The following is a 23,924-nucleotide window of genomic DNA, read 5'->3' as shown; positions in this document are numbered from 1 at the left end:
TAAAATTCAGCTGAGCTGTTTTTAGGCATAACCTCCTTCCAAGGCTATGACCTTGAAGGATATTCCCACAGGATGGCAGTGAGACACTCTTCTCTTTCCCTCATTAGGAAAGTAGGGAAAATACTCAGTACCAGATTTCAAAAAGGCAAATGAGAACCCTGCTTTTAGTGAATATGCCCTAAAAGAGTACAACCATAAACAAAGACAGTCAAACGACTGATCAATTTACAGATTGCAAAAATCTATTTTCCTGAATTACGCTGCAGGAAAACAAGATAAAATAAACAACCAACAAACCTCTTGTGAGTCACCCCCACCCTCAAAAAGATGTCATAAATCTTTACATATCAGATTTACCTGGAGGGCTTGTTGCAAAGCTGATGGCTGGTGCCCACTTCCAGCTACTAACTCAGCAGGGCAGGACCTATAGATAATTTGCATTTCTAACAGTTTTGAGTGGATGCTTTGAGAATAACTGCTTTAAGGAGACTTGAATCCTTTATCTGAGGGATGTTAATTCTGTCCAGCATCTCGGAGAGTTAGGAAAATCAATGTTAGAAAAATACGTATGTACTGGCTCATCAAAAATACATATGTACTGGCTCATCATTCATTAGCTGGATTCCTGAGAGCCAGTCATTTAAAAGAGCTCAGACTTTCATGGTCTACACATGCTTCTAGTCTTGAAAGGATTCAAAGAGGACAAGTTGATTGAAAAGAGTGGTTTGTACCGTGAAAGTCCTCTTAATTTTGGAAGAGTAAAGGTATAAATAAAGAAATTTATGTATACATAAATAAACACCATAAACAACTGGAACTAGAAGGAATTAAAGTAAAAAAGAAATCTCTGAGACAATGAACCTATAAAGACAGAAAAAAAGTTTACTATTAAATAATTTAGATTCGAAAGGAATTTTTCTCATATAAAAACATTCATTTATTTCCAGTCTTTTTTTAATGTTTATTTATTTTTGAGAGAGAGAGCATGAGAAGGGGAGGGTCAGAGAGAGAGGGAGCCACAGAATCTGAAGCAGGCTCCAGGCTCTGAACGGCCAACACATAGCCTGATGTGGGGCTCGAACTCACGAACTGCAAAATCATGACCTGAGCCGAAGCTGGTCCCTTAACTGACTGAGCCACCCAGGTACCCCTGCAGTCTTTTTCTATACCACAAGCTTAACAGCCTCTTGCTTTACAAAAAAAAAAAAAAAAAAAAAAAAAAAAGATGCAAACCTATAGCTTCCAAAGCCAAAGGATAAAGCAAGTCCAAATAATGCTGAAAACAACAGGAACATTGCTGCCCAGGGGAGTAACTGCTCTGAATTTATTCCCGTTCTGTGGTTACAACAGGCCCACTAAATGATGGTGAAGATGACCTTGGTTAACAAAAAGTGTTGATAGGTATCTTCAGGAAAGAAACGGAAGTAAAAATAGGAAGAACTACAGCTTTATTATTTTTACAGTGATAAACTGGCAGACCATCTGTTCCAAAAAAATGTGTACTTTACTCAAATATTTCCTGGAATGTAAGATTGAATTAAGAGTCCATATTATCGGGGTGCCTGGGTGGAGTCGGTTAAGCGTCCGACTTCGGCTCAGGTCATATTCTCACCGTCCTTGAGTTCGAGCCCTGCGTCAGGCTCTGTACTGACAGCTTGGAGCCTGGAGCCTGCTTCAGATTCTGTGTCTCCCTCTCTCTCTGACCCTCCCCCATTCATGCTCTCTCTCTGTCTCAAAAATAAGTAAACATTAAAAAAATTTAAAAAAAGAGTCCACATTATTATATATCACAACCATAAATGTACAAAACAGAGGCTAGGTAGATGGAAATCTAAGTATAATAACAGAAAGGTCAGAGCTTCTTTGCCTGTTGATTGCTGACAAAATAAAAGCAGTAAGGAGGCCTGAATGCTCTCATATTCTTAGCAATTAGTTGTTTACCAATATCTCATGAATAAAACTTTGTGCTGTAAAAAATCACCTAAATATTAAGTGGTTTTCATAGAAAACATTCTAAAATTGAAAATTTACATTAAATAATATAGATTAAATGGAATAGCTCATAATATTTCTACTTCCAAAATAATTCAAAAATATGTCCAGTCCAGCAATCCTAAACTGATTTCACTTAAAAAATAAAAAAGATGCTATACTTTCCCTCATTACTCTATAGCCTCACATGAAGACAAACTTTAGAAAATACACCCATGGAATATTATTTGAGAAAAGATGCATAGCCACTAATGGGAAAAGAAAAAATGTATTATATATATCATGAATAAGAGACCTCGCATCTATTCTGAGTTTTTTGAGAACAATCTGCATTTCTTTTTCCTACTGTCCACATATCAAGCTATAAATATGCTGATATGTGAACCTGTAACCAATTTAGTATCGATATGATTATTTCCAAAATTTTCTAATACATTTGATGGATGTTATCCTTATATTCCTACATAGTTATAAAAAAGGGCTTATAAGATGTACTATTTAAAATTATCTTCTCCATGAGAAATATAATTACCAAAACCCTATAACTTTCCAATTATTAACAATAGGCTGTAGGAGCACTAAAAATAAATTGTGAAATCATATATTAGTGCAACATAAATGAAGAGCAGGATTAAAAGAACAGGCTATTCTCAGAATGGAAGTATAAGGAAGGGGTAAATGGTATATGATCTATAATCTATATTTAAGTTTTTTATGTTTCTTAAAAATTTTTTTTTCAACGTTTATTTATTTTTGGGACAGAGAGAGACAGAGCATGAACGGGGGAGGGTCAGAGAGAGAGGGAGACACAGAATCGGAAACAGGCTCCAGGCTCTGAGCCATCAGCCCAGAGCCCGACGCGGGGCTCGAACTCGCGGTCCGCGAGATCGTGACCTGGCTGAAGTCGGACGCTCAACCGACTGAGCCACCCAGGCGCCCCAAGTTTTTTATGTTTCTAATAGATGTTTGCAGCCCTTCAACTTTAATATGATTGGAGAAGTTGGAAATGTTCAGATAGTACAATGAAGTGCCCGAAGTAAGGAAACAATTTTGTGAGTAAAAGAGGAAAGAGGAAATTACTTGTGACATGGAAATACACTGAAGAAAATAATGGTTTAAGTAGTCCTTAAATTGTACTTTGACTATCAAACCAAAACAATACACAGGACTTAAAATAATTCTTTGGCTAATTATTTAGCTGTATTTTCAGGTTCTAACCCCAGGAAATTGTTTGCAAATTCAGCTGGAATTGGATTATGCAGAAATACATAATTTCCTTAATAGGCATGACATTTATTAGTCACAATGCATACTCCTCCTGATGGTATCATTCCAAATATTTGTGCTTTAAATTTTATAAATCTCCTCTTCTACCTACTCTTTGTAGCTAGGGTAAGCATTAGCATCCTCATTTTAAAGGTTAGGAAACTCAAAGAAATTAAAGTAATCACCACAGTGTAACCTACATGCAAGTGTACACAGATCAATACAATTCTAGAAGTGAGAAAACAAAGTATTTTAGCCATAGGTGGGGCTGCTGACAGCATCTAGGCATGGGAAACAGAAAGTATGGGGTTTCTAATTAATGGGACAAATCCTCAGCATGGTATTGTTCTTTTCCTACCTCCAGAACCAGTCAGACTTTTTAAATCTATAACTTCAGCAATTCAGCAAAAGTTGCATTGTGTACTAGGTATTAGCTGAATTTGTCTACACTGGAGGAGAGTGACACAACAATTACAAACCTGTTCAGGGCAAAATGGGAGGAGTAATAGAGCAGTACAAATAGAGTGCATGAACCTGTCTCTTAATAATTTTTTGCTAGACTTCAAGGAATTGGAAATTTAAAATTAGAAATTCTTTACTGTTGCTCTTTAAGCTCTGAAATCAGATATAATCAGTCTGGTATTCAGCAGCATGTGAACAGAAGCACAGAATGAGGAAGAATAGCAAAGCAGAAGGCAGAAATTGGTCAGACACTGTTTGTGGTTCAAGGTTGCAGGGACATGCTAGGTTGTAGGAATTAGTAAGCGACACCAGAACCACATTAGTGGTTTTAGTTATGTCATTTGTACTTTGTGTACGTGTTCTCTCTCATATGCGGTATATGATTCACTGTCTTGTGCCCTTTCATTTCATCCCTTGTAACCCAGAAGAACAGGCAAGAACTTTGAAGACAGACCTATGACCAATCGCAAGTGTCTACATAATAGCAATCTAATATACTGGGAAGGTTACTTAATGTCATTAAGCATTAGTTGTCTTCTGTACGACTTAAATCCTGTCATTCTACCTTGGGTAGTGTGGCAAAGACTTACATAACAATTAATATATATGGAAGTTTCCATTACAGTAAATATTATTACACATTAGGTATCATGGTAATTGTTATAATCGTAATTACTCCAGGTTTAATCATTGTCTAGTAACACCTGCACCTTATTTGTGACACAGAGACAGAGACAGGAGAAAGTTGTCTTAGTGCTGTTTTGACTGATCTAGTACAAAGTAGTAAAAACAAGACAACAGGCCCCAAATGAAGTCACTTATGACAAGCTCCACATTACCAAACTGAAACTTGACTTGATTACACAGTTACTCTCTTAGAAACAGAATCTAAAACCAGTCCCTCAGGAATTGCCTGATGGGTACACATTAGGTAACCTGCCTAAGAGACCCCTGCCATCCCTTAAAGGAAAGTAACCATTTTTTAAAACTTTTTAAAACTTTTTTGCCTAGTATAACTTTATTCTTTTTTTAATGTTTATTTTTGAGAGAAAGGGAGAGAGAGCTCGAATGGGGGAGGGGCAGAGAGAGAGAGAGAGACAGAGACAGAGACAGAATCCAAAGCAGGTTCCAGGCTCCAACCTGTCAGCACAGAGCCTGACACAGGGCCCAAATCCACGAACCATGAGATCATGACCTGAGCCAAAGTCGGATGTTTAACCAAGTCATCCAGGCGCCCCGACTAGTATAAACTTTCTTGTTCCTGCTCCCTTCTGCCTATAAAAGTCTTTCATTTTGTCAGCTCCTTGGTGCTCCTTTCTATCTGCTAGATTGGATGTTGCTCAATTTGAATGGACTTTTGCTCAGATAAACTCTTAAAATTTTTAATATGCCTCAGCTTATCTTTAATTTTTTTAATGTTTATTTTCGTTCAGAGAGAGAGAGAGACAGAGTGAGAGCAGAGGAGGGGCAGAGAGAGAGGGAGACACAGAATCCAAAGCAGGCTCCACGCTCTGAGCTGTCAGCACAGAGCCCGATGCAAGGAGGCTGGAAACCATGATCCATGAGATCATGACCTGAGCCAAAGTCAGACACTTAACTGACTGAGCCACCCAGGCGCCCCTGTCTCAGCTTATCTTTCAACAAAAACATACCATTAAGGATTTAGCCAGGTAGAGATCATTCTTTTTTGCAAGTGTGCAAAGGATGCATTTAATATTAAAGCAGATGGTACACCTCAAAGCCCTAAAAGGATCCTAGATCTTAGTTGAATATTTTTCTCTTAAGTAAGTCTTCTTTTCCTGATTTTATTAATTGCTGCTAATATTTGTAGGGAAATCTAAATTACTTTATATTTACTTCACTGCTCTATAATTTATTCCCAGATCACACTGCTATTTTGATAAGGTCATTTGGATACAGTCTATCTTGCTTTTATAGAAGCCATTATTTTGTACATCTTTCTCTTACTTTTATGTAACCTGATTTTAATGCAGTTTTAGTTATATAATTTTTGCATCATGTATTTCATGAAATTTTTACATGTTTCTTGATAATATCTGAACTCTTAAACATTCCTATAAACCAAATTATGATATAAATAATTGCTACTTGGGCATTTATTTATATACACATAGCTGAATAAAATGATACAATGAGAAAAATATTCATGTAAGATAAAATAAAAATGCCTTCAGGAACTATTAAATAAAATTAAATCATCAAATATGTCTTAAAGAAAAAGACAACTGGGGCATCTGAGTGGCTCAGTTGGTTTAGCATCCAACTCGATTTCAGTTCAGGTCGTGATCACAGGGTGGTGGGATTGAGCCACACATTGGGCTCTGTGCACAGTGTGGAACCTGTTTATGATTCAATCCCTCTCTCTTTCTCTCTCCCTCTTGCCCCCCTCGCCTGCTCGTGTTCTCCCTCTCTCTAAAAATATATAAAGGAAAATAAAAGATAATAATAAACAAACGAAAAGACAACTAAAGAGTTTTTGGTCTAGCAACTCTCTTTGCATCATTGTTTGTTGCTGTATAAATTTCAAATTTATACTTATAGTGTATCTACCTGATTGTGACTGAAAGCAAACTAAAAAAAAAATGAGTTCATTACACTCTGATTTACATGAAGTGAACCCTGAGTGAAAGCTTAATCATGAACAAATTTAAATCCAAAGTGATCAATGTGAAAAAAGAAAAAAAACAGTTTGGGTGAAATGATATATTACCTAGGTAATACTAAAAAGTCATTTTTTTTAATTTTAGTATTTATAAAAAAGAATTATGCTATTCTTTGCATATTAACAATGATGTTACATATTGAAAATAGGGTGGGGTGTACAACACTGGATAATTTTTTTTCATAATGAAGTGGGTAGCCAATGGTATAGGAGAAGAGCCATCACCACATAAATGACAAATGTTCCCTGAGGTTTCACTTATTTTTTCTATTTTATGAAGAAAGTGAAAGTGAATTTAAACTGGAAAATTACCTTTGGCAGAAAAAGGATAAATACTTTCAAAACAAGTTCATTATATATATTTTTACTTCAGAAACACCTTAATTATATTATGCCTCGGGAATAGGTGTTAGTATCAGATATCTAAAAGCAAGTGTTCTATCTGGTTTATTGAAATTCATTCACTTTCAGTCCTAATGCATTAATAAGAGCAGGGGCATAAAAACATTACAAAGGACACTAATTTCTTCTTGATATGATTGTATTAGGCTTGTTAAAATTCGTACATATTTTAGCTTCCTTTTTAAAACCAGTGAGTGTCATCCCCACAGTAGCCAGTGTTTACACTCATTAATGCACGTGAACAGTACAAAAAAGTCCAGTCCATGTCATTGTTCTAGATTGACCTACAGCTACGGGGCTACAATTATCTTAATTTTACTAAGTTTGCAGCTGACGGTCTCATACTAGAAACCCCTCAAAATGTCCACACACTCCCCAATGCTTCTGATTAAATGTCTTGTATCAAAATAATAATAATGAAATAATAATAGAAGAACAAGAAAAAGAGTATGAAAAGAGAGAAACAAAGATTTTAAAAGAAGATGGAATGACAACTATGTCAAAATATAATTTTGCCTCATTACAAATTTTTCAACAAAAACTACTCTGAAAGTGTAACTTTAAATGTAAATATAAGCATTTTAGCCTTTAACCAAAAACCCTTCAAAACAATGATAAAAGAATTAAAGTGTCTTGTGGTTTCAATTTCACTGTTACTGTGAAAAGTGAAATTAGTTAAAAACTAGCAGCTTCACTTCCAAGAGGTATGTTGTTGCAAACACATGTTATTTTTTTAATTCCAGCACCCCCTTCCCCCATACAACTAAATTCTAGATAGAATGATTTTAAAACATGCAGCAAAACATAAATATAGGTGTAACTTTAAAAGGAAAAAAAAGAGGGGCAATTGGGATAGAAAAAATTGATCCCACTGTGTTTCAGAAAATGACAGGTGTAGGCAGACAGAGGTTTAACTGTGGAGTTCAGATAACATGTTCTGGTGTATGGAGTTCCCAGATGAGTCAAGGTTTCCAAAAACCACTGACAAGATGTCTACAAATACAACACAGAAATGACCAGGAAAATGACAACTATTCCATTAAAGAGACAGCTGGGCAATCAAAAAGTATCCTGCAAGGAAAACTGTTCACAAGGCACCTGAAGGGTCAACTTTAGAGTATTTTGTGATATTGTTGCAAAGAAAGATTTATTTTGAAATAAATAGCATAAAAATGTTACACAATGGCGGTTTTGCAGGAATTACTACTCCCGAAGACCACTTCGTTATTTAGTGCCCATCTCACTGGAACGGGAAGTGAAAACTGTTAGTGAATTTCAGAATTAAGTAACTTGAAGCGGAAATCCTTTGTTTCACCCCAATCTTTTTTTTAATGGTTGCTTATAATTATTTAACACACAGGCTAGCTAAGAAAATGTAAATCAAGAAATGACTTCAATCAACATCATCAATTTGCCACATCCATTGCCATAGAACTTAGCAAATATACTGGAGGTGGTAGGTACTGCCAAGACCCTGCTTCTTCCTATTGCTGCAGAATGAGGGAGGAGGGCAAGAACAGGAAAGAGATGCCTCTGATATTATCTGCTTTCCCTTTTCTCTTGATTCAGGGGTAATCATACATGAAATAAGAAGGGGAAAAAGAAAGGCATGAGAAAGACACCAAACCACAGACAAAGAAGATATTTTAAAAAGAAAACAAAGTATTCCTGAAACTCTACAGAAATGACATAAAATGAAACCTCGAGAAAATAGATGCTCTCTCAAAATTTACATTACCGAAATCATGCAAGAAGTGGAAAACCTGAAAAAGACCAATTACTGCAGAATATATTGGAAAGATGATTAAATAGCTACTATTATGAAAGAATCAGGACTAGATTATTTCATAGATGAGTCCTAGAAACATTAATATCTCTAATCCTATTTGAACTGTTCCAGATCACAGAAGGAAATCCCAATTTATTCTATGAAGCTTGCATGATTTGCAAAATATTATGGGTGAAAAGCTATGGATCAATCTAATTCTTAAAGAAAGTCCCAAAAAGTGTAAATAAAAATATAAGGAGTAGAATACAGGAATTGAAGCAAAGGATAACATATTACAAACAAATATGGCATAGTCTAGCAAAGGAAGGTTGGCTTAATATCAGAACAGTTATCAACCTACCTGAATGCATCCAGAAAAAAAAATATTATCATACTAATGTAAGTTCAAAAACATTTAATAAAATATATTGTCATTCCTGATAACTGAAGGAAACTACTTACATGTAATAAAGACTACTTACTGAATAGCAATTATACAATAAATAACAAAATACTAAAATCTTTACATTGAAATTCAGGAACGTGACTGAGATTCTTCCTATTGCCACTTATATTGAACACTTCCTTGGAGAGTCTCGTGAATACATAAGAATATAAAATAATCACTATTAATACCAGACATAGATAGCAAAAGTTTCCCTTTAACGATATTAGCTAAAAAAAATCAATATATGCTAGAAAAACTTCACTATGTTAATAAGAGAATTCAAGACATGAAAATATGCAAAAAATACATATTTTCTCCATTTTCATAATAAGCACTTAGAAAGGGGAAGATATTATATGAAACCTACAAAACACATATGAATAAATGTAACAACAAATGGCACAAAATCTATATAAAAATGTCTACAAGGTCTTACTGAAGATCAAAATAAGACAGATTAGAATAGAATGACATATTAAATTCTTGGATCAGGAGCCTAAACTTCATAAATTATTCCTCTGCCAAATGATTTTTTTAAAAAGCAATTCTAATTATAATCCTAATAGGTTTGGTTTTGTTTTGAATTGAATATAATTATTTTTAAATTAACATTAAGGAATAAAGCTGGAGAATAGCCAAGGAAGTTATGAACAAGTAAAATAGTGAGCAGACTTGTTTCACCATCTGTCACAATACTATAAACCTATTATAATCACGAGTTAGATAGTGACATAGGATACAAATAAATCAGTGAAAGAGAATCCAGAAGTAAAAATCTAGTACATTTGATAATTTAATATAAACCAATAAGATATTTCAATTATTTGGGAAAATAAAGGGTAGAAAAAATGGTTTCCCATATGGAAGAAAATAGTGTTGGTGCCCTACTTAATATTAAATATTAAAATACATTCCAGATGAATTAAAAGTTTACCATAAACATTAAATAATAAATATCTTAGAAAATAATGTAGGATATTATATGTATAACTTAGGGTGGGTATATCTTCATTATCAAGACAGGAAACTTGGAAAATATACATGCTTTACTAGATAAAAATTCAAAGAGAGATTTGGAAAATTTTTCAATACATTTTGAAGGCTGACAGATTTAGTTCTATAATATCAAGACAGGTTAATATCTATAAATATAAACTAACTGGAAGATAAACATCTCAAGATATGGGCAAACGTTTGTACCTTTTACAGTAATTGTAAATTGATTTAACAGATTCAAAGAGCAATCTGGGAATATAAAATTAAATACAAGTCATTGAATTTCCACATCTTTGTACAACCTTTTTTTTTCTCATTCTGTCAGATCTCACCGATACCAAGAAAATGATCTCAAAGTAAAATGTGTAAAATGCACTTTAATGGTTATTGTTATACTTTTGAGGCAAAAGGCAATCTGAGCATGCAACATGTATATTTCTGCAACTATTAGCAATAGAGCATTAGCAGCAAAGATATGTCAGCCAACTGCTGGAAGAGGAACACCAGACCTACATGCACTGATTAATAAAGAGAGTGGAACAGTTGGCAGTCCACTGTGTGGGTGGGGGGGTGACAGACACAAAGGAAGCTGAACTGTTAGGCATAATTCTGTATATTCTGGAGACTTGAGGAAGGAACATGTGAACCAAAATGAGTGTTAAAAGTGGGCCAGAAAACAGGGATAATCCGTTTACCAGTTTTAGAACAAGCCAAGCATTTATCTTTCCAGAGGAAAAAAAAAAAGAGATTTTTAAACAATTAAGTAAATACACAAATAGCTATAATATATCAAAACTGCTAAATGAAATGATCTGAGCATAACAAAGGCAAATATCTAAAAGCCAAGAGAATCATCAAAATGATACATGCAGTGGCGCCTGGGTGGCTCAGTCAGTAAAGCGTCCAACTTCGGCTCAGATCACCATCTTGCAGTTCGTGTATTTCAGCCCTGCGTTGGGCTCTGTGCTGACAGCTCAGAGACTGAATGAAGCCTGCTTTGGATTCTGTGTCTCCCTCTCTCTCTGCCCCTCCTCTGCTCACACTGTGCCCCCCCCCTCTCTTTCTCAAAAATAAACATTAAAAAAATTAAAAATGATACATGCGAAGTGCAGAGTTGAAGGCATTCATGTGTTTTCAAATCAAAAAAGACCTACAAATTTTGTTTTCATTTTTTTAATGTTTATTTATTTTTGAGAGAGAGAGAGAGCATGAGTGGGGAAGGGGCACAGAGAGACAGAGACACAGGATCTGAAGCAGGCTCCAGGCTCGAGCTGTCAGCAGAGTCCAAGGCAGGGCTGGAATTCATGAACCATGAGATCATGGCTTCAGCTGAAGTCAGTCACTTAACCAACTTAGCCACCCAGGCACCCCAAAAAAGACCTACAAATTTTAAATTAGGTCCACACTTAGACACCTCATTTTGAAATGTTAAGACAACAAGGATAAAATGGATATTTCAAGAACTTCTTTAAAAGTTATTTACAAAAGATTAAAGAACAGATTGATATCAGACTTCCCCATCAGTAATGCCACTTCCTAGGGTACAACTGAACAATGACTTCAGTGTCCTAAAGAAAAATGATTCTCAACCTTGCAGTTTGCATATAACAAAACTATTACTCAAGTATAAATGTAGAATCAATTCAGAAAGTTTACTTTGCAAACATGCCTTTTTAGGAAGTTGTGCAAAGAGTTTCAGAAAGAAAATTCATAGGGTCTAAGAAAGCATGAATCTAACTCGGGTAACAGAGCAGAAAAGATAGATGTCTAATAGGCTCAGAGAGCAACCAAATTAGATAAAATAAAAGGAGAGAGTAGTATGAGAGAAGTCTTCAGGGAAGAAGGGCATACCATTAAAATAAAAAGCTACTGATAAAATCATGGTCAAATATGAAGAATATGGTCTAAATTCGAAGAGGAAAGCAATGTGTTTCCAAAATAACAGTAGAATGAAGATCAAGCAATAGATAGAACGAATAAGAATTGGAAATATATTTAGGATACTGCTAAAAAAGAAAAGAAATGAAAAGAAAAAGAACCCAGTTCATTTTTATAAGAATAAAAAAAGAAAGACAACCAGAAATGCTGGGGATTAGGAGGTAGGAACAAAGTATGATCCAAAAGTAAATTAGACTAAAATGATTTCACTTTTACGAAACCTCTGGGGTATATTCTCTATGTATATAGATGATATAAATAGGTATAGGTATAGGTATAGGTATAGGTATAGGTATAGGTATAGGTATAGGTATAGGTATAGGTCAATCTATCTTTCTATCCCAGAAGAACTATAAAAAGATTAGGACCAGCTGGAAAGAGGTAAGAAAAAGGACTTATATTTCATCATAAATCCAATTTAGTTATTTGATTCTATAAAATATATACCTGAAGTAACTAGATTTTTAAAAGAAATATAAACATATATATCACAACATGTTTCTTCTTAAATTTTTTCCCAAAAATTATTAGATGATTTACAAACATGAATTTAGACTGTCAAAAGGTAATTACTTTTATTTACCGCATTCTATAAATCTTTAGTCACAGCCTAACACCAGGATGAGAGCACAAAGTATCTTCTTGTAGAACAAATGACCCACACTTCCCCAAGGGAACACTTCCTTTTGAGAATAAATTGCATTTACCATGTTGCATGATTACATTTATTTTAGGACTACAGGCTAAATCCATAAAATGTGTAATGATGTTTTTTTTCCCCTTCCCAGGCTTATGGGAAAAGACGTATTTTCACAACTACTCTAAGTCATTAGAAGCATTGTTAATTTACTACTATCTCAAGTCTCTTCATCTTTAATCTACATTGATTTTCTGTCCTGAACACAGAAAGTGTGCATTTTTAATGCTTTAGCAGCAATAAGGTTTCTTTTGGATATTTTTTCTCTGAGAAAAAATGAATGAAAGAGGCAAAAGAACTGCTTGTACAGAGATTAATAACTTCCTAGAAATGACTGCAAGGGATGCACACATTTTTAGGAGGTAACATTATTAAAGAAATTAAGCAGTAAAAACTTAAAAAAGCATATGACCCAGAAATAGGACATACTAAGTGCTTCTTATTTATTACTGTTGGTTATATTCTATGTCAAGACCTGAGCCCCATGAACCATAAAAATTCAACTTACAGCCCTGGGTGGGTCTCTGGGTGGCTCAGTCGGTTGAGCATCTGACTTCGGTTCAGGTCATGATCTCCCACTCATGAGTTTGAGCCCCACATCGGGCTTGCGGCTGTCAGCCTGTCAGCACCGATTCCCATCCTCTGTCCCCCTCTCTCTGACCCTCCCCCACTTGTGCTCTTCCAGAAATAAATAAGTGTTAAAAAAAAAGAAAATTTGAGAAATTTAGGGATTTTTTTTTCCATACAAGTTGTGTATGTGACTATCTGCCCTCCTGCTTTTCTGCTGATCTCCTACGGTATCTATACATTCCCCAAACTGTCATATCAGAATGTTTTACAAAACGGACCACAGCTTTGTCTTTTGGTGCTTCGGTCATGTGGCTCTCAGGCCTTGCCCAGGATGACATGCCGTTTCTTTTCTTTAGCATGTTAGCGCAAGAGAAGAAAATCAAGGAAGTCAAAGCAGGTGAGTCTTGTCTGAAACTGCTTCATTGTTGTGTTCCTAATGCTGTGCCCTCCTCCTCAATGGGAAGAAGGATGTGTGTCAATTCACAAATCAATACTCATTAAGAAGCACATGTAAATATTTTGAAAAAAAATGTACTATTGAGACAGAGTAGCCAAATTGAACTGTAGTTCTCAAAAATGGTCAGAAATTACCATTTAAAAGTTTAATGCATTAACTAAAAAGAGTACACAATTATTTTCTTTATTATTTTGAAATAATGAGTAGAATGGGTATAAGGACATAGTCTAATAGTTTATCATTCTTAAAACACAAGGGATAAAGATGAATGAATATTGGCTTCTTTTTCTAACCATAACCCTATTATAGCAAATTAGCTTTACCCACATTATTTTAATCACTTGCCTTTTCAGTTAAAAAAAAACAAACAGGAAAGCATCCCAATCATTTATATTCATTTGATTTTAGGATTAGCTATTGCAGTCTAATCTGATGTCATGAAAAAACTCTGCACTACATATGATAACATACATTAATACATATTTTACCAAACAATATGGACAATACATAATATGGGTATTTTTTCAATTACATAGACAAAAATTCTCTTATCAATTATTTAAAGCTCTTTACCAATAACAGATGTGGAAAGAGATACTTTGCCTTTAATTAATATATATTAGATATAAATTATATATACAGATATGTGAATTATCACCATCATCAAAATGCTGATTACTATAAGAAAAGAAAAAAAGCACCATTCCAAATCACTATTTCTGGAAATTAAGGATACCCTGTGATGCTGTTACTCTGCAAGAATAAAATATCCATCACTATGTTTTCTGTTCTTAATTCTTGAGACATGAGGTCATTTCCTCATTAAATACAGAGCCAAAAACATAATCCTTAATAGAGGGATGACAGACTACAATTTAAAATCTAAGTGCTTTACAAATTGCAAATGCCATAATGGATTTTAAATTTGCTAACAACTTAACAAAACTTGTTTCCATTTGTCAGATAGATTGTGGCCCTCTGTACTGTGCTCCTAAGAGACAATTCAGTACAGGTGTTAAGAGCATGGGTTTGGCGGTTAGTAGGACTCGGGACTACATCCTAACTCTGCTATTTCCTAGGCATCTGAAGTTGAACAAAAATTTTGTAAAGTTAATGTGAGGTTCATAGGACTTGTAGAGGAAGATGTCTAAGAGCATCTGTCGAGGGAAATAGAAGTGGTAAACAACAACAACAACAACAACAACAATAACAACAACAACCTGATTCTTATAAATACTACTGTGATCTTAGTATGCTATATTTTTCTCTGTTTTTATGAAATTTCAGTAACGGATTTTTAGCTATTTTAAATTTATTTCTAGTTTTAGGACTGGGTTTCCTTGATCAAGCCAGTAGGTTCAAGCTAAATAAGATATTCTATTTTCTTACAAAATAATTAAGTAGAAAAAAAAAACAACAAAATAATTAAGTAGAAATAATGAAAGTGGGGAGGAAGGGAGTAAAAGAGAAAGGATGGAAAGATGGTAGAAAACTAGAAAGGTGGGAAGATAGGAATGAAGGTAGGAAAAAAGGTAGGGAGGAAGGTACAAAGGAAGGAAAAAGAAAGAAATATTTTTGAACATTACAGCAGCATGTCCTCTGGTAATATCACCAAGAAAATTGCCATACCTTTAGCAGTTAGGAACCTACAGAGTCCTCAGACTACTTTATACTACTTAGAGCACTACAACTCATTAACATTTTTTGGTCATTAACTAATAAACTGAATAACCCAAATCACATCCTGCTTGTCTGTATCTTTAGCCCAAATAAAGATGTGCTGAACAATTTCACTTATGACATGAGGAAATACTTTCACGGGAGCCATTTATATGTATGCATTTATAAATTACACCCAGAGTTAACTGGGACTTTTTGGGGAGACTTGATGTTGCCAAGAATTATACAAAACACAGGCTTTCTATGGCTTCATATTTCCTTTGCTTAGTATTGAAATCATCTATTTTATTTTCCTTCAACATATTACATTCCTTGAAATGCCAGAGACCCTCAAAGGGTACTATTGAGTTCTTGTTCCAGTTACCTGTTTTAAATATTTCTTCTTTACTCTTATGTGAGAGATTAGTAAAGGAAACAAAACTCATTGCCAATATTTTCTAAATTGGATTTATTGCTACTGTGCTCAGTGTTTCAGAGGATGTCACATGCTATTATTTTATCATTTTTTCCCAATTAAATAGAATAAAATGTTCCATCAATAATTTGAAACTCTACAAATAACAAGTGTGAAAAGGCACACATTTTCCTAAGACTCTATTTCAGGGACTCTGTCTGCCTTTTTGTTTTATCAAAATCAGAACTAAGGATAATGAAGCCTTATCATTAAACTTTTCAAAATGAAATTTAAATTTTATAATTTTTAAAGCAATAGAAAATATCACAAAGAGACACGGAGTTTATTTCAATAAGAAAAAAATAATAAACATCTCAAATAAAAATTTATGATAAAGGATAAATATCTTTACTATGTGATCAATACATAAAACAATACATAAAAATTGTTATGATAAACGCTGACTCCAAAAAAATGAGTAAAGATAAATAAATCCAAGCCAAAGACAACCCCCCTAAAAAAGGATATCAAAGTGGACAATGGCTAATGAACGCATGAAAAAGTCCAACTCTGTGAAGATAAGTAATGCAATTCAAAACAAAAATGACATTTCTTTTCTATAAGACTGATAAATATGAGAACAGATAATATTCAGGGTTAGCAAGAGCGCAGTAAAATAGACTACACTGCACATTTGTGGGAGGATAATTCAGTAAACTAATTTTGGATAGGTAACTGTCAATTATATACTAAGAACCTTAAAATTGTTTAAGGTGATTTAAACAATGATTAAAATTAAAATGATTCAACTATACTGAGATATTTCTCCTAATGAATGAAATCACAAATAAAGACGAGAGCATTTTAACAGAAATGATTATATGGAATTATCTATCATAAAAATGGAAATCATGTAATATATAATATATAACATACCACAATATATAGTATATATTGTTATAGAGTATGATAAATAAGAATGTAAAAGGTTAAATGAACAATATCCATATGAATTTTATAACTGTTCGATAGAATGTTAAAGAAATGATGACATATTTTAGATGTAACATAATCTGGCATGTTTCATTTGCACATACATGAAGGGAATATGCAGAAATATTAATAATAGTTTTCAATTGTAAAATTGTGAATGTTTTTATTTTTATACTTAATTGTTTAATAATGCAAACATATAATATGGCAAACAAAGAAATAATAAAGACCTATATTTCCAGGAGAGAGAAAAATAAATTCACTGTTCGTATCTAAGTCTCCAGTGCACAGAGATTGTTGGAAATTACTCAAGAGCAGCAATATATTAATGTTAGTTACAGCTTGCCCCCAATTATACATTTTTTCTGCTGAATACAGATTCTTCAATGATCAGAATTTCTGATATCCATAATTCCATTCAAGTTGTTTTTTAAGTTTATTCATTTATTTTGAGAGAGAGAGAGAGTGACTAGAGGAGGAGGCAGAGAAAGAGAGAGAGAGAGAATCTTAAGCAGGCTCTGCACTATCAGCACAGACCCCAACATGGGGTTCGAACTCATAAACCATGAGATCCTGACTTGAGCTGAAGTTGGACACTTAGCTGGCCACCCAGATACCCCTCTTTTTTTAAGTTTATATTTATTTATTTTTGAAAGAGAGAGACTGAGTGAGCAAGGGGGGAAGGGGTAGAGAGGAAGGGGAAAGAGAAAATAGCAAGTAGTTCCGCCTTGGCAACAGAGTGAGATCATGGCCTGAGTCAAAACCAAGAGTCAGATGCTTAACCAACTGAGCCACCCAGGCACCCCTCAAGTTTCTTTTAATTTTAATTCCTCTTGCTATCTTTAGGGAAACTAAAAATCTTAATTCCATTTTGATGGTGAAATCTCTATTTTCCTGAATCGGCTTTTGACCTTTAATATGGCATCATGGAAATTAGATTCCATTAATTTGATTATATAGAAATCTGCTATACAGAAAATATGCAGAAATAAATAACTAAAACGGACTGGTACCAAAACTCAAATGATATTATAATATAAACTTAAAACACAGTATTAGTTTTGAGAAATGGTAGTAGGTGGAAGCCAGAAGGGCAGTGAAGAGATCTCATTGAAGACAGGAAGGAGGGCAGTAAGAAAGTTGTTTTTGAGGACTGGAGAAAAAAAGGATTCATAATAAATTACTATCAGAACAATTAACTTGACCATTTGCTGCAATACTGGAAGACAGAAAATATACCTAACAACTTGTGGATCTGGCTAAGGGGACTTCCAGGCAAACAGCAGACAGTGTTGTCATCTTTTAGCCACATATTATATTGTAAGAGAGAGATGAGGTAAAGAAAGAACAATTCAGGTTTTAAGCAGAATTTAGAGGATATTATTTCCAACTCAGGATTTGGGGAGTTGGAAAATAAGTTTCACATTTATAGTATCTCCAGCTGGCAAGAGGTTTTCCACGTAAGATACTGTCTCTAGATGAAATTCAAAATGCTGTTTGCTAATCAAGATCAAATCAAAGATATAGCTCTAAAACACACTGTTGAGACCTCAGAAAGATTTCAGAGGCTCTTTTAGCTATATAAAATATCTAACAATCTTCAAGGTGTCTCATGACATCTTAACTCTCAGCTCATGCATCTTTACTCTCAAACAGTCTGTCTTGAAAATATCTGTTGGCATGTATTTTACCTAAAAAGATGGGATTGTACTTTGATACATAGGAATCCTACAAAATTGTTTTAAGGGTTGTAGCAGGCTGAAATAAATGGGGAATAAATAGTTCACCCAAAAGCTTAGAACACTTTGCTCTATTTTAAACTGCTTGCCAGCCTATCACTAGTCTATGAAGCTTGGTATCATTTCAAGTAATAATAACAACAATAAGGAGAAACATATAGCTAACCTTTATTGACCACTTAAAAAAATACAGCTACCCTACAACCCAGCAATTACAGTACTAGGTATTTATCGAAAGGATACAAAAATGCTGATTCAAAGAGGCTGACGCACCCCAATGTTTATAGCAGCACTATAAATATTAGCCAAATTATGGAAAGAGCCCAAATGTCCTTCTGATGAAAGGATAAAGAAGATGTGGTGTGTGTATACACACACACACACACACACACACACACACACACACACACACAGTGGAATATTGCTCGGTGATCAAAAAGAACAAAATCTTGCCATTTGCCACAACATGGATGGAAATACAATGCATTATGCTAAGCAAAGTAAGTCAGTCAGAAAACGACAAATACTATATGATTTATCTCATTTGTGAAATGTAAGAAACGAAACAGATTAACATAGGGAAGGGAAAGAAAAACAAGATAAAAACAGAGAAGAAGGAAAACCATAAGAGACTCTTAAATACAGAGAATAAACTGAGGGCTTCTGGAGGAGTGTTGGGAGGGGATGGGCTAAATGGGTGATGGGTATTAAGGAAGACACTTGTTGGGATGAGCATTGGGTTTATATGTAAGTGATGAATCCCTAAATTTTATTCCTGAAATCATGATTACACTATACGTTAACTAACTTGTATTTAAATAAAATTAAAAAAATAATAACAATAAGGAGAAACATATTATAACTAACCTTTATTGACCACTTTTTAAATGCCAAGTGTTGTGCTAAGGACATTCTGTAGAATATTCCTCTTACACCTCCAAACCAATGCCTGAGTTTTGAAACTATTCAAAAATTTTGATCCACATCTAGATATTCATTCCAAGAGCTCTATCAGAGATGGAGATGACATATTCATAAGATTATGATCAACTGATACATGAATTCAGCAAAGTCACAAGATACAAAATCAATGTCCAGAAATCGGTTGCATTTCTATACACCAATAATGAAGCAACATAAAGAGAAATCAAGAAATTGATCCCATTTACAAATGTACCAAGAGCCATAAAATACCTAGGAGTAAACCTAACCAAAGATGTAAAAGTTCTGCATGCTGAAAACTATTGAAAACATATGAAAGAAATCGAACACACAAAGAAATGGAAAAACATTCCATGCTCATGGGTTGGAAGAATAAGTATTGTTAAAATGTCAATATTACCCAAAGCGATCTACACATTCAATGCAATCCCAATCAAAATTGCACCAGCATTCTTCTCAAAGCTAGAACAAACAATCCTAAAATTTGTATGGAACCACAAAAGACCCTGAATAGCCAAAGTAGTGTCGAAAAAGAAAACCAAAGTGGGAGGCATCCCATTCCCAGACTTTAGCCTCTACCACACAGCTATAATCATCAAGACAGCATGGTATTGGCACAAAAACAGACACACAGACCAATGGAATAGAATAGAGAACCCAGAACTGAACCAACAAATGTATGGCCAACTAATCTTTGACAAAGCCAGAAAGAGTATCCAATGGAATACAAAAAGATAGTCTCTTTAGCAAATGGTGCTAGGAGAACCAGACAGCAACATGCAGAAGAATGAAACTAGACCACTTTCTTGCACCATACAGAACAACAAATTCAAAATGGATGAAAGACCTAAACATGAGACAGGAAACCATTAAAACCTGAGAGGAAAAAATAGGACACAACCTCTTTGACCTCAGCCACAGCAGTTTCTTGCTTGACATGTTTCCCAAGGAAAGGGAATTAAAAGCAGAAAATGAACTATTGGGACCTCATCAAGATAAAAAGCTTTTGGACTGCAAAGGAAACAATCAACAAAACTAAAAAGCAACTGACAGAATGGGAGAAGATATTTGCAAATGACATATTGGATAAAGGGTTAGTATCCAAAATCTATAAAGAACTTGCCAAACTCAACACCCAAAAAACAATAATCCAGTTAAGAAATGGGCAGAAGACATGAATCGACACTTTTCAAAAGAAGACATCCAGATGGCCAATAGACACATGAAAAGATGCTCAACATCACTCATCATCAGGGAAATACAAATCACAGCCACACTGAGGTACCACCTCATACCATTCAGAGTGGCTGAAATTAACAACTCAGGCAACAACAGATGTTGGCGAGGATGTGGAGAAACAGGAACCCTCTTGCACTGTTGGTGGGAATGCAAACTGGTGCAGCTGCTCTGAAAAAGTGTGGAGGTTCCTCAAAAAATTAAAAATATTACTACCCTATGACCCAGCAATAGCACTACTAGGAATTTTTCCAAAGGATACAGTAGTGCTGATTCGTACGGGCACATATACCCCAATGTCTATAGCACCACTCTCAACAATAGCCAAATTATGGAAAGAGCCTAAATGTCCATCAATTGATGAATGGATAAAGAACATGTGGATTATATATACAATGGAATACTACTTGGCAATGAGAAAGAATGAAATCCTGCCATTTGCAGCAACGTGGATGGAACTGGAGGTATTATGCTAAGTGAAATAAGTCAGTCAGAGAAAGACAGACATCATATGTTTTCACTCATATGTGGAACTTGAGAAACTGAACAGAAGATCATGGGAGAAAGGAAGGGGAAAAATAGTTGCAAACAGAGAGGGAGGGAGGCAAACCATAAGATACTCTTAAATACAGTGAACAAACTGAGGGTGGATGGGGGACAGGGGGAGAGGGGAAAATGGGTGATGGGCATTGAGGAGGGCACTTGTGGGATGAGCACTGGGTGTTATATGTAAGCAATGAATCACTGAATCTACCTCCCAATCTAAGAGCACACTATATACACTGTATGTTAGCCGACTTGACAATAAATTATATTTTAAAAAGATTATAATCAGAGGAACATTATTTACACAAATAAAGAGAACAGTTAAATTAAGAATCATCAATATGATGGCTTATAATTCATTAATTAAAGCATGAATTAATATAATTGTTACTTTTATTTTAAAAGTAGGAATTCTAAAAATTGGCAAGTTTATGCCTGTTTAAAGAATAAAAAAAATGGTAGATGCAAGATTTCAATCCTAGTATTATGACTTCAGAAGACCAATTCCCAATCGCTATACTTTTTTCCCTATATTAGATCATATCACAGTTTATATAAGAAAATGAATCATGCTATCGTATCTTGTGTATTGAAAAACTTTAGCCTGCAAAAAAACATATCCTACATTATACATGATTTACGTGGCTATACACCGTTAGAGGGGACATGTGCTCATTTCTGGGCACGCACCCAGAGGAGAAAGCTATGGGTTTCTCACTCATCCTTAGCCAGACAGTGGATCCCTTGGTCCAGCTGTCACCACATTGTCTGTTTCAGTATCAGTGAGCTTTATCTAGGTTCCAGATGACTGAGACAACAGGTCATAAGAGGGCATCTTTTATGTGAAGGAGGCCTTTGTGAAACCCGAGAAGGCTTGCTGGTTTGTGTTGAACAAGGCAGAGCTCTAGCTGCACTATCTTATATATATTCCTTTACCACAAAATTGCTTTATAATTTTAAATAAATGCTTATAGACTTTTCCTTTGTCAAAAATAGAAGAGAAAAAATGATGAAACTAAAAAAAATCTACATTAATGAAGAGATATAGCTGAGATCTGAGGCACACACAAAGGTAAAAAATTCTAAGTTATGGTTCCCATAGCAACAGCAACACAGTTGGATTTCCCTTTTATGTTAAGTAAGTTTAACTTGAGTGGAGATGCAAAACACTCCCTCTGAACCAAAAAGAGAATTATGGAGAATATAGAGACTATGGTCCAGACTCTTCTGGCTTTCAAAGGTATCAAATATTAACCCTAATATATTAATAGTTTCACATCAAAACTATATGTTCATTTGCATTGACTTAAAACTTTTATTCAATATATAAAATATGATTATTTAAAATGGGAAAAACTCCCATCCAAATGTGTTAAATCAAAGGACGCCATCTTATAATTTGGAAATATAAGTGCATAGTTTGTTTTTAATTACAATAGAATACTTGCTGAAAGTTTAATTTATGAAAATACAATCTGATTACATTCACTGTCAAGTGTTTTAAACTTGACATTTCCAATTACTGTAGATATTATCTGAAACTAGGAAAACAAACTAACAGTACTTCAAAGAGAGGACATACATATACATTTTCAAGACATTTGTAGTTTGCATCTGTATTTCAATGTTTTTTAAAGAAGCAGGAAGGGTACTTACTCCTGTTATGTAACGAGGTCTATATTGAATAGTCCCAAATAAACCAAGAATGACGATAATAATATGTACAAAATTTGCCAGGATAGGTGCCCACTGATATCCAAGGAAGTCAAATATTTGCCTCTCCAGCACACAAACCTAGAATAGTAAAACAGGGTACAGAGGTAAGCACAGTGGTGAGAGAGAAGAGACGGCAAAAGGATCATATTGCATTATAATTAGCAATTATAACTGTGTTACCATATCTGGCATTTATCTTTAACAGTAAGACTGACATTTTCAGGTATATTTCAAAGAAACACTATGGAGTCTGTAGATCCACAGGCAGCTACAATCCTTTTCAGAATGATATTGTGGAGGCATCAAGCCATATTCACAGGATATCATCTGTGCAGTCACAGGATAAATTATATTGTCATATGTAGTAACACTTGAATTCATCAACCAGCAAGTTTGCAAAGTCCACACAAAGGGTATGTTGTTAGGATCTGCTCAAATGTCATTATATAAATTGAAAAATAAAACAAATGGGAGTTATGTGGAGGAAAAATAACTCATCAGCAGTCAACCAACTTGGATTATGGACTTAGATTTGTCTCTAACTGTGGTTGAGAGACTAGCTAAGTCTAGAAAGGACTAGGTAAGTCTTTCACTTCTCTGGGGGTACTGATCCTTCATTTGTAAAATTCAGGACTTTGACTTCTAACCCAAATAATACTGGATTATAAATCAAAAATGACTTTTTTTGTTATACTCAGTTACGTATATAACCAGACAAAAGGGTGCAAAAAGGACATTAAAACAATGAGAAGCAAAAATAAAAAAAAGTGTCACTGTTATAAAAGCAAGGAACGTAGGTCATTTAAAATTATCCTACAACTTGACAATTAAGACACAGGTACAAATCTAAGGATTGAGAGAAGAAAAACAAAACAAACCAACCAACCTAATCAACCAAACGAACAACTAAACAATGACACAAAAGCTGTGATAGTCCAGAAGTACCATTTTATATTGACAAGTAAAACCTGATAGCTATCAAGTTTCTCATCAGATCAA

At 34.5% G+C, this 23,924-nt stretch overlaps 1 protein-coding gene across 3 annotated transcripts in view; it reads right to left on the bottom strand.

Moving 5' to 3' along the window:
* The window catches only part of NKAIN2 (sodium/potassium transporting ATPase interacting 2), a 992,770-nt gene that overhangs the window by 503,397 nt on the left and 465,449 nt on the right, over window positions 1-23,924 (bottom strand). For all 3 annotated transcript variants that reach the window (XR_006299049.1, XM_043592241.1, XM_043592240.1), the window contains exon 2: window positions 22,866-23,003. Coding sequence is in view for 2 of the 3 variants with exons in the window: in XM_043592241.1 (XP_043448176.1) it covers window positions 22,866-23,003 (138 nt within the window). In the remaining variant the exon portion in view is untranslated. The remainder of the gene's footprint in view (window positions 1-22,865; window positions 23,004-23,924) is intronic.

Source organism: Prionailurus bengalensis, chromosome B2, assembly GCF_016509475.1.
Source record: "Prionailurus bengalensis isolate Pbe53 chromosome B2, Fcat_Pben_1.1_paternal_pri, whole genome shotgun sequence".
In the NCBI taxonomy this organism is placed as follows: Eukaryota; Metazoa; Chordata; class Mammalia; order Carnivora; family Felidae; genus Prionailurus; species Prionailurus bengalensis.
Note: the sequence above shows the minus strand (reverse complement) of the source record. Positions and strands in the feature narration are given on the sequence as shown.